This window comes from Nematostella vectensis, chromosome 7 (assembly GCF_932526225.1).
Source record: "Nematostella vectensis chromosome 7, jaNemVect1.1, whole genome shotgun sequence".
Classification (NCBI taxonomy): domain Eukaryota; kingdom Metazoa; phylum Cnidaria; class Anthozoa; order Actiniaria; family Edwardsiidae; genus Nematostella; species Nematostella vectensis.
In genome coordinates this window covers 9,834,392-9,846,969 of record NC_064040.1, presented here as the reverse complement: position 1 = coordinate 9,846,969, position 12,578 = coordinate 9,834,392, and the positions used below count along the sequence as shown (strand labels likewise).

Sequence of the window (12,578 nt, the reverse complement as noted above, 5' to 3'; positions counted from 1 at the left end):
CTGGACCTGAGTTATCACGTCATCGTTTTCGAAAGGTTACGTTTTCGTCCGTCCCCACGGCTCCGAAAGGGTATCTTCTTCAAATTGTTCCACTCTGGAGATCGTTTTCAAATTGTTCCGTTTTCCGTCATCGTTTTCGCGTTTACGTGTGGACGATACCCGTATCCGTAACAAAAAGGTTGCGTTTTCAAACGAAAACGGATACGTGGGGACGGGGTCTCAGCCAAAACGTAAGCACTAAAATCGCATCTGATTGGCTAATCCGCGCGTCTAAAAATAGCCTGATCCTAGGAAACGCCGTGACACCTATATAATTCAAGAATATGAGGAAGTTGATTGCCCCTACTTATGAGCCCCTGGTCCATGTCGTTATGTCGGGCTAAACATAGTGCGCGCGCCCATGTCGTTATGTTGTTAGTGTGCACTAGGCGTAAGTGAATGTTTTTCCGGTTCAAAAATTCCGACCCGACCCTCCCCCCCATTTAAAGCCCAAAAATTGTGACCCTCCCCCCAAAAGGCGACAAAAAAGAACAAAAAGAAGTTCATGTAAATTTTCGGTCGTTTTCACACTATTGTGTCGCGAAAGGGAGTGAATCAAATATTCAGGTACATCACTGTTTATGCCCCAGTAATGCCTAGTGCACACTAGCAACATAACAACATAACGACATGGGCGCGCGCACTATGTTTAGCCCGACATAACGACATGGACATAATGACATAAAAGAAAAAACATGTTTTTTCTCTTATGTCGTTATGTCCATGTCGTTATGTCAAAGATAAGAGTGCGCGCGCCCATGTCGTTATGTCGATAATAATAATAATAATAACTTTATTCCAATAAATACCAATACAGGTATATTAGGATAATATACAAAGTAGGTTGACTTATATGCCTATCCTCTATTCATAATATTTAATTACATCATCACAAAATTTCAGGACTAGGCTCGTAATAAAGTCATCTGTTAAGCTCATGATATACAAAAAAAAGGTCTTTTGGCCTTAACAGTTTGAAAGAGTTATTGATTGCTAATAGATCATTAAAAAATACTCGACGTATATCATTGACATTCCATTAAGGTATGGTACTCATTCCATTGGCATTCCATTCCCCAACCTTATTTTTTTCACATTTTTCACAAATCCTTATTTCATAAGGTAAATTTTTATAGCGGCCTGTTTCAATTGGTAGTTTGTGTGCCGAGATACGTAATCTAGTCATAGATTGTCGGCGTCTAACATTAGCTTCTGATAAATATTTTTCTTGTTTAAAATTTGTCTTGATCTTGCAATAAGTGCGTAGCTTTCCACTATTTTGATTTAACTGTGCATGGGTTCTCCAAACTGTTGCATGTCGATATGTCGCTAGTGTGCACTAGGCATTATGAATTTTCACGCGCGCTCAATGGTCAATAAGGGTCACGTGCACAAATATTAGGCGATAACGTCCAGACAAAGTGATATCTGTCCTGTGTGAACATTTTTAGTGCAGTCAAAACTCGCTTTTCGTGTGCTCAATAACTCCTCAAACAAACACCAAAGTTTAAAACGCAACGAAGGCACAGAAGAATGTTTGATTTCTTTTATAAAATTATCACCAATATATTTTTTTAGAATTTATCCTGAAACGCGAAAGAAAGATCAATGACAAAAAAAATCACAACAGCGCGCGCTCGTGGCGTCATTTCGGTGCACGTCAGCGCGTACGCAAAATTGAAAACTTTTACTTCAATTTCTATTCCAGCTCTTAGCAGAACACTAAGATAAAAATCCATCAGTTAAAATGCAAGTATTGGGCTTGTTGTTTTTGTTTTAATAAAAAAAATTGTTGCCTGGATTTTTATGGATTGCGAACGGCAAAAATAATAGCGCGCCCGCGGCGACATTCCAGTGCACGTCAGCAGACACTTTTCGCATTTTCAGTGTAGTCACTGGGATATGAAATAAATAAACCCCTTCTCCCTTCTTTGGCTCAATAAGATATCGGCAGATAGTGTCCGCGGATGAGAAATGGTCCATGTTTATTTTTCGTACCATTTCTCATCCTTGGACATTATCCGCCAGCGGCCAGAAGGGGTTTATTTACTAAAATATTATTGTTGAGCTTGTAATGAGGTACCCTCCTGCGCAGAGCTTTCTTTGTCGCTCCTTTACTTTGCAAAGATTTTTAGAAACAACAAAAATGCTACCCCATGCCGACAGAACATAAAGGTTTAGTGTGTTCAGTACAATTTTTAACATTCACTCCATCGCACGATCACGTGATCGTTCTTCCGGGGTTCTTGGAGGTCACATGTCCATTCCTGGGACTACATCCATCACCTGAGTCCAAAAATGGCGGTGCTTCATAGCGGCTTCAAAGACGTCGTCGTTCCTAGTGATATCCACTCATTCCCTCGCTATGTCCTCAAACATATGGAGTCATATGGAGAAGAAACTGCTATGGTAAAAGACCAGGCTCTTTTTATAGTTTAACGAAGTTGTTTTGGCCTTGCAGCGGGATTGAAGCCTTAAGTGATTGCAGGGATTTCACAATCAATAAGCCTTTGAAGTAACCAGTCATGTTAATGTTTCGGATGCAGATTTTGCTTAAAAATGTTTTGCGAAAGATGATTTCTACTCTCTATTTCTCAACTTTTATGTTTCCTATGTTGCCCTTGCAGAGCCGTAGAAGGCCACGTAAGATTGGGGGGGGGGGGGGGGGGGGGGTGGGGGCACAATACAGAAAAATAAAAAAAATATATAAAATATTGGGGGCACAGTAACGCACAGTAAAGTATTGGGGGGAACATGCCCCCAGTGCCCAACCTCCTGCTACAGCCCTGCTTGATTTGAGTCACTAAACCTATACTTGAAGCCACATCAATTTTGAAATATTTTTGTGTTTTCCATTTAAAATCATCGGAGATTGTTACATAATCAACCGGAAGTAAACTGGTGACAATGCAACTTTAAGTACTCCCACCCACAAACCAATCAAGATATCAACAATTGCCCCTATCTTGATATTTAATGAATCTTGAATTCCAGGTGGACAGTACATCTGGGAGGTCTTACACATATAATAAACTCACAGAAATGATAAAGAAATGTGGCTCAGCTCTCATCAGACAAGGTCTGCAAACCAAGGACATGGTAGCTGTACTTCTTCCCAATATGCCAGAATACCCTATTGTGTTTTATGGTGTCACTTCAGTGGGTGGAATAGTGACTACAATAAATCCAGCATACACAACTGATGAAATTATCTACCAGCTAAAAGACTCAGGTGCAAAGTACCTTGTGACAGTACCTCAACTAGCACAGAAAGCTAAGCAAGCAGCTGACCAGGCTGGGGTTAAACGTATCTACACATTTGGATATGTAGATGGCTGCAAATCTCTCTTTGATTTGCTGCATGAAGATGATGGTGGATCATATCCTGTTAGTGTTTCAGTTAACTGGAAGGAAGATGTAGTGTGCTTGCCATATTCAAGTGGGACCACTGGATTGCCTAAAGGTGTCATGCTGACTCATTATAACTTGATCCACCATGCTGCCATGTTCTCTAACGATGATGTTATGTCCAGTGAAGATCTTATCACTCTTGGACTGTTGCCGATGTTTCATAGCTATGGCCTGAGTATTCTTATGGGTGTCTGTCTCATCAAAGGTGCCTCTGTTATTTGTATGACACAGTTTGAGCCAACTCATTTTCTAGAAGCCATACAGAAATTCAAGGTAAAGATCTGTATTACTAAAGCAGATTTGATGATATTTTTATGGTTATTTTTATGCTGGGGTTCCTAACCTTTTTACATGGAGGTTAAATACAATTTAGTGCATAAAATGATGAATTTACTCAAAAAATTGCTGCTAAGTTACTAGTAAACATATCTCTCTAGAAAATTTACTATTTCTCTCCCTTCTTTCAAGGAGTGTGGGACTCATTGACTCCTTCTCAGCCAACAAATTTTGATTACTAAAAGAATTACCTGCGGTATAAAGGCTCATGCCCATGGGCAAAATGGCTTTATAGTTGTCATTAGACCTCCAAGCTGGGCAGAGCTTCTAACATTAATGCAACAGTTATTTTTGGTTTTCTCTCTCAAAATATATTTAAAAAAAACACACACAAAAAGGCTCCATATTATCAAAGAATAATAATCACCAGTCCCTTTTTGTTATCACCATGTGAAGATAACTTCATAGAAAATATTGGACTTTAGCAACTTCTTCCTATAGTTCAATTTATTATTTTTTTCTTCACCATTTTTTAGAGTTTATGACACATAGGATAGAAAGTTGGTAGGGCTCTGCACTACTTAACAGTTTGAATGAGTTACTGTCTGTCCATTGGTGCGTTTTTTGGGGGGCAGGTGTTGCCCCAAGCATTCTCTACCGCAGGTCCATCTTTTAGGACATTGGACCTTTACCCTCTCATGAATACCCTAAGCCAGAACTGACACAGTGAAGGCCAAGAGTGTAGCCAGGGTAGCTTCTCCTTGCTGCACCCCTGGGGGCTACTGACAAAATGCAAAAAGCTTAAAATTTTTCACACTGTCATTTTGTTTGCAGAGGACACAACAGTTTTTGGGTTATCAAAATAATTGCCACCTATTGTTTTTTCAGATCACTATGTTACCAGTAGTACCACCAATTGTCCTCTTCCTGGCCAAACACCCACTTGTTGAAAAATATAACTTGATGAGCATAAAACAAGTTACAAGTGGTGCAGCCCCACTTGGCGCTGAGCAGATAAATGCCTTGATGACAAGAATGCCATGGATTACAATTTTAAGACAAGGTTAAATGTCTCCACTCAGGCCCCTAAACCTAGTTACATCAGCCCCTAAACCTTGTTACATCAGCCCCTAAACCTAGTTGCATCAGCCCCTAAACCTAGTTACATCAGCCCCTAAACCTTGTTACGGCAGCAGCCCCTAAACCCTGTTACAGCAGCAGCCCCTAAACCCTGTTACAGCAGCCCCTAAACCTAGTTACATCAGCCCCTAAACCCTGTTACAGCAGCAGCCCCTAAACCTAGTTACATCAGCCCCTAAACCTAGTTACATCAGCCCCTAAACCTTGTTACAGCAGCAGCCCCTAAACCTAGTTACATCAGCCCCTAAACCTTGTTACAGCAGCAGCCCCTAAACCTAGTTACATCAGCCCCTAAACCTAGTTACATCAGCCCCTAAACCTAGTTACATCAGCCCCTAAACCTAGTTACAGCAGCAGCCCCTAAACCTAGTTACATCAGCCCCTAAACCTAGTTACATCAGCAGCCCCTAAACCTAGTTACATCAGCCCCTAAACCTAGTTACATCAGCCCCTAAACCTAGTTACATCAGCCCCTAAACCTAGTTACATCAGCCCCTAAACCTTGTTACAGCAGCAGCCCCTAAACCTAGTTACATCAGCCCCTAAACCTTGTTACAGCAGCAGCCCCTAAACCTAGTTACATCATCCCCTAAACCTTGTTACATCAGCCCCTAAACCTAGTTACATCAGCCCCTAAACCTTGTTACAGCAGCAACCCCTAAACCTAGTTACATCAGCCCCTAAACCTTGTTACAGCAGCAACCCCTAAACCTAGTTACATCAGCCCCTAAACCTTGTTACATCAGCCCCTAAACCTAGTTACATCAGCCCCTAAACCTTGTTACATCAGCCCCTAAACCTAGTTACATCAGGGAAGTCCCTGGTAACAGTAGGCCCATTTCCCTTGCAGAGCAAAAGCCATCAGCATGGTTCCAACACAACTGTCTCTGTGCTCCTGTGCAGAATTCAGAATAGTTTTTTTTTTGCCTTTTTCTTCTCTTTTCCAAGGTCTGTCCTCCAGCTGATTTGTTTCCCCAAGGGGTGTTCGTCTTTTAGGCATACCTTTTCATGTTATGTCTAGGCTTCCATAGCTCTAAGTGACAATCTAGACATTTGAAAATTGTCTAGATGATCGCAGGATATGCTCACATGTGCTCTCCAATGATAATTTGGTGGCCTTTCATTGATTTTCTTTGAAAATTTCATGTGTTTCTCTCTTTTTTTTTTACATTTGCATTTAAGGGTAATTTATTTTTCTTGCAGGATATGGTTTGACTGAGACTAGTCCAGCGGTAACCACATCTCCTCTTGGCAAGTGTAAGCCTGGTTCAGTTGGTGTCTTACTTCCAGGTCTTAAAGCAAAGGTATGCCTGATATGGGGAAATAAGTAATCACAGGCTTCAATTTTTACGTTTGTTAAACTGTCTGAATTATTTCGTTTTGAGTCTCTGTCCTTCTTTAGAGCTAATTCTCTGTATGATATGGTTTGAATAAAAAGAGCAGATCAATATTTAGTTCATTATTTCTCAAACAATTGACTTATCAAATGGGGGTGGAAGTGAAGGGTGATATATTCTGCTTTGAGTCTATAGGTCTTCCAATGTCACACTGACCAATCTTTTGTTGTTATATTGTTACTCATCAGATATTTCTAGGATTTGGGACAGGTGGTTGTCATCATTTGAATCCTGGATTCGTCTACTCTGCAACCAGCTACGGCCCTGAAAAATTAATAGTACTTTTGGCTCAGCAGAGCCCTTGAGGGCTCTGAAATATTACGGCCCTGAAAAATTAATAGTACTTTCAGCTCAGCAGAGCCGTTGAAGGCTCTGCTAAGCCGAAAGTACTGTTAATTTTTCAGGGCCGTAGCTGGTTGCAGAGAAGACAGGAGGTAAAGACGAATTCAGGATTCAAATGATGACAACTACCTGTGCCCAAATCCGAGAAATATCTGATGAGTAACAATATAACAACATAAGATTGGTCAGTGTGACATTGGAAGACCTATAGACTCAAAGCAGAATATATCACCCTTCACTTCCACCCCCATTTGATAAGCCAATTGTTTGAGAAATAATGAACTAAATATTGATCTGCTCTTTTTATTCAAACCATATCATACAGAGAATTTACTACCGTAAATGACCTTATATAAACACCCTATCTAAAGAACACCTCTGATCTAATGAACGCACCCCCTAAGCTTACAAGTTTGTAATGAATGCCCTCCTCTAATAAATGCCCATCCCCTTCCCCACTCCCTTTCCTGCCAGCTTTAAAACAAACGACATAGGAATTCTGGAAATATAAATGGTAATTCAGTAGCGTCTTGTTCAATGTCAAGTTCAAAAGAGGGTACCGCTCTCTAATGTTCCTGGTCTCATTGCTTAGGATGTCTGCAATTTTGTTTCGTTTTGTCCTTGCAGTGTAGCATCCAGTAACAAGGCCTACTTCTCGTTTCTGTTTACGGCATACTTGCACCGTTATATCATTGCAATCATTGTAAAGAATGCCCGTTCCTAATAAACGCCTCCTATCTAATGAATGCCCCCCCTTGGACCATCAAAATTTAATAAATTAGGTCATTTATGGTATTCCCAGATCATTCTAATGTTGCTGCCTTGACCTGGAATCTGTGTTTTTTTTTTTTCAAAGGTTATTGATCTAAAGACAGGGGCATTACTGCCACCCAACCAGGATGGTGAAATATGTGTAGCTGGCCCAACTATCATGAAAGGTGAGCAACTGATACAAGGCATAGTGCAGATCCCCATCTCTAGTGATTGAATTGGACGAATAAGACTGGGCAAGAAAACTTGCCTCAGGTCTGTGTTCCTAGCAGATCCGTGTTCCTAGCAAGCCCGTGTCCCTAGCAGGCCTGTGTCCCTAGCAGGTCAGTGTGCCTAGCAGGTCAATGTCCCTAGAAGGTCTATGACCCTAGGAGGTTCATGTCCCTGATTAAAAAGTATCACTTTAGTTCATTTTATCATGACTGAGGCCGATAATGGGTGGACCAGTATAAACGTCTTTTAATTAGATTATTAGACTTTTACTAAAAATCATAATTGAGGCCTTGATTCAGGCTCATGGTGACTGTTAACCTTCCTAAAATGCTCATATTTTTCAGGCTACTACAACAATCCAGAAGCCACAGCAAAGACAATTGACTGTGAGGGTTGGCTCCATACTGGTGATGTTGGTCATTATGACAATGAAGGACATTTCTATGTGGTTGATAGAATCAAGGAGCTTATCAAATATAAGGGTTTCCAGGTACGATGTGACGTTTGTATCACCTACAGAGAAAGGGTTTTAAAATATTGTAAGGTTTTCAAAAGATGGAATTGCTTTTGATTGGAGCAAAGATTCAACTGGGAACTGACTTTTTCTTGGAACTAGGAACTGACTGAAACGCTGACCTTTTGAGTTCACCACACATACAAAGCGTGATTTTTTTTCAGCGCTTTGAGAAAGTTTACAACAACTTGCTTAGAAACCCTGGGTATACGGTGCAATAAAAAGTTAGGGATAGAGGTAGTTGAAAATGAATACATAGAAAGCGGGTAGAGAAAGCGAGGACATGGGGCGAGAACACCAGATAAGTCACCACAAAAACATTGTGAGATTGAAAAAGACAGATTTCTTAACTATAAGAATTTTTTGAAAATAACACACACTGACTTACATCACAGTTATATATTTGTAGTATCGGCCATTTGAAAAAAAAAAAACACAAAAGAGTATATGGAACTGACGCAGCTTGTTGATAAATCAATGTCATCCGAAACACTAGAATATGGGCGTGGTGTGATAAAACAGCACATTTAGGGGCAGCTGAACCTAGTAACCATCATGCTCTAGGGTCACACGCGTCCACCTAGGCCTCCCGCCTCATTCTGACCGACTGTCCACATTGTTTCTATTGTTTTAGTTGATGATTGACATTCATTGTTTTATTGTCCACCTTTTTAGGTACCACCTGCAGAACTTGAGGCGCTGCTTCTTTCTCATCCTAAAATAACAGATGCTGCTGTCATCGGTGTACCTGATGACGAAGCCGGCGAGCTCCCGAAAGCTTTGGTTGTTACTAGTGGGGCTATAACAGCTTCAGAAGTCCAGCGGTTTGTTGCAGAGCGAGTCGCATCGCACAAGAGGCTCCGAGGAGGTGTGGAGATTGTGCAGAGTGTCCCTAAAAATGCAAGTGGAAAGATTCTAAGACGTCAGCTAAGGGAACGCGAGAAAGAAAGACTTGCTCTGAGACATAAGCTTTGAACTTTTATAGAAACTTTTGTAAACCAATAGAATTCACGTCGATTGTCATACTAGTTAAGGGTCGTAAATCATCTTAGAAAGGCGGATAGATTAGGGGAAGGGCTAGATAATCTTCCCTTGTCGTTTTTGGGTAAAATTTCTGTGATGCCTGAGTTTTCAGCCAACCCTATAAAACCTCGTTGACGAGTTTACGTTTTCACTCACCAAAATCGCCAAATCCCTTCAATCAGGGTCTTGGGTGTTAACTCTGTTTTAAAATGTTATATTTTTCGCAAAAAAAAAACATTTCTCGACGACAATCGAGCCGATCTCAAACAATATATAGTGTGTCAAGATTGTCAAATAAACTGCTATTTGAAGTTATTACCAGTTTTATGTGCCGGTTTTTGTGGCTCTGAAGGCTTCTGAATGTAAGTAATTTTAAATTTATCCAATGTAATTAACTAGCTTATTAATGGCATTGCTCTTTCCTATCGTCTTATGAAAGAAAAAATGCATTTGATATGTCTTGGGCGCCATAGATCCGTTTGTTCCTTCCACTACTTTTTCACTATTCAGTTGGCTATTGCGAGGTCCTTAAGGGTAGTAACAAGGATTTGCTGAGATGATTTGCTAACATCTCATGGAAAAGTATAGACCCTCACGATGCGGTCAAATGCTTTGCGCAACATTTTGCCCTACCCGCCTGCCCTTACATGACCAGGGATAAAAAAAACATAATATGAATATGAGACCAGAAAATAAGAACATGAAACAATAAAAACAGATTTTTTTGTAGTCATAAGGATATAGGAAAGAATATAGGAAACACAGTAATTCACCGAAGAATATAGGAATCAGTAATTCATCGAAGAATATAGGAATCACAAATAAGAAAAACTGTCAAAGAAAAGAGAATCAATTGATTAAAAAACGTCATTCGCCACCACACCGTCCTTCGCCAATGTAACGTGGAAAATTTCAAGACATTTTCATTTGTTTTTTGGTCACTTGGGAACAAGTGTAAGGGTCTATTGACACAGGTACAGTCGATTGACAAAGTTTGTCGTCAACCAGCTTCGGGACTTCGCGACACGCCCGCATATGTAAGCATGGGTAAAAAACACTGAATCGCCTAACACTGAAAAGCCTTAGCCACCGCATAACTTCAGACTTAGACGCGGTGGGGGTGCGCAGTCACATGTATTATATGGAAAAAGCATCGTATTTGAAGATTCCTCAATAAGAAATGGCCCACATTTTGGCCGCCAGGGGGGAGGGGGGTTAAGTATGCAAAACCCTCCCCCTTAACCCTTATTGGTTATTGGTTCGTCAGAACTCAGAGGACTTTTCTCTAGAATTGCAAAAGAAAAAAAGCACTGTCCATCAGTGTTATAACGAGGAAATACCCATTTTTAACTGCTTATAAAGCTCTTTTCTGTGTGCAAAGTCGAGCAGAACAGTAGCGGATCTAGGGGGAGGGTTTAGGGGGTTTAAACATCAGAAAGCAATATGTAACAAAAAAAATACCCCCTCCCCCTTTGTCACTGAGCCAACCTCCCCCCCCCCCCTCCCCAGCCCTCTCTAGCAAAAAGCTAGATCATCCCTCTCTAGCAAAAAGCTAGATCATCCCTCTCTAGCAAAAAGCTAGATCATCCCTCTCTAGCAAAAAGCTAGATCATACCTCTCTAGCAAAAAGCTAGATCATCCCTCTCTAGCAAAAAGCTAGATCATCCCTCTCTAGCAAAAAGCTAGATCATCCCTCTCTAGCAAAAAGCTAGATCATCCCTCTCTAGCAAAAAGCTAGATCATCCCTCTCTAGCAAAAAGCTAGATCATCAAATAACGTTGCACTCCAATCCATGTGGTGCTTCATGGGAATCAAATAAAAGCGCAACTAAAAAACAAAACCAGGATTAGAAAGCTTTAGCAATCTTGTTTATGCATCTCTAAACGTTCACACGGCTGTCAAAGACCAGGATTTAGCCATTTATACGTTACCCGTGAGCTACTGCGGGTTACGATACATTGATCCTGGGGGGAAACTTTTATTGAAAATAGGTGTATACAGGGGCTCATAAGTAGGGGCAATCATCTGTATCATGTAAGTGTCACGGCGTTTCCTAGGATCAGGCGCAAGTGCTGAAAAACGCAAGACTAGTTCCAGTACCGCGCGGTTAAACCAGCCTTTTTGTTTTGAAATGGCGGCTTTTTACCGGCGGACTGTCACATTTTGGCGAATGCTAAGAAAACTAGACCAAACCTGAGGCTATAATTTTCTTTATGACTCCCTCATTATCACACAAATCTGTCATCTTTTGTACAGTATTGTTTTAATGCTGTACAGTTAGTCAAATCAGCGACGTCGACTGAAGTCAGCCTTTCGTACCTTTTTTCGAACGATTCAGTTTTCGCCAGAGCACGCGCATGCGCATACTTTTTTCAGCACTGTCGGATAAGGCTATTTTTAGACGCGCGCGCACGAACTGGCCAATCAGCTACTTTGACGTTGGTCAAAGTATCTATCAAATCTATTATCTATTATCTATCAAAAGAATTGCAAGCTAGAATTCAAAGTCATAGGTAGGGTTGGATTCATATTAAAGAAGAGAGCAACAAAAAGTCAAAGTATCGAAGAGAGAACATAGCTTTTTGTCTGAGACTGCGCGTGCAGTTGAGCTCAGCCAAAACGTCAACACAAAGGTTGAATCTGATTGGCTCATCCACGCGTCTAAAAATAGCCTGATCCTAGGAAACGCCGTGACACCTATATAGTACCAGATACGAAAGCCGAAAAGGGCCATCAGATTTCCGAGATAATAATTTCAGAGATAATAATTTCAGAGATGATAATTTCAGAGATAATAATTTCATAGATAAATATTAAGAGATAATAACTTGAGATGCTAATTTCAGAGATTATAATTTCGGATAAAGAATTCTGCCGGCTTACTGAGCATGCAGCACACGATCAACACAACAATTCCCCCACAGCTACGTTTGGTCCTGAGAAGTTTTTCAAGTTTTCCCATATTCTGCCCTTACTTAGGTTTGTTTATGTTCATAATTCATATTAAAAAAATATAATATATATCCCACGTCAAAAGCGCCACGAAGTCATCGGTGGCCAAGCTGGATGTGCTCTTTTTCATGCCGGAGCTATACAATACAGAAAACTATCTACGCCATGTAGACTTAGACGTGCAAGCGTGCAAGCGCATGTATACTGAATCCTGTGAAGACTACAGCGGAAATATGGAGGAGCTGGTGAAACTCATAAAGCCAAACTACACCCACCAACTAAGGCAGCTGAGGCTCTAGAATTATTTTCAGAAATCACACAGAAACTTAAAAAGTTTCACCAATTTTAATGTAGCAGATGATGAAGGAGACCGAGCATTCAAGTAACATGAAGACCATATTTATCCCGTTTCAGAAATGTAATTGTTTCGTTTATACAGAGACAAAATAATGTTGTTGTTTTATTTAACTGGCTTTTTTTAACTGGCTTTTTCGATGTAT

General features: G+C 40.6%; 1 protein-coding gene across 1 annotated transcript; it reads left to right on the top strand.

Moving 5' to 3' along the window:
- The first annotated feature begins 2,292 nt into the window (after nt 1-2,292).
- Nucleotides 2,293-10,006, top strand: LOC5518986 (4-coumarate--CoA ligase 1). The gene is made up of 7 exons (XM_001638807.3): nt 2,293-2,448; nt 3,034-3,723; nt 4,615-4,789; nt 6,070-6,170; nt 7,462-7,543; nt 7,934-8,079; nt 8,779-10,006. The coding sequence occupies exons 1-7, from the start codon at nt 2,338-2,340 to the stop codon at nt 9,076-9,078; spliced, it is 1,605 nt and encodes a 534-aa protein (XP_001638857.1). The 5' UTR covers nt 2,293-2,337; the 3' UTR covers nt 9,079-10,006.
- Nucleotides 10,007-12,578: the final 2,572 nt, after the last annotated feature.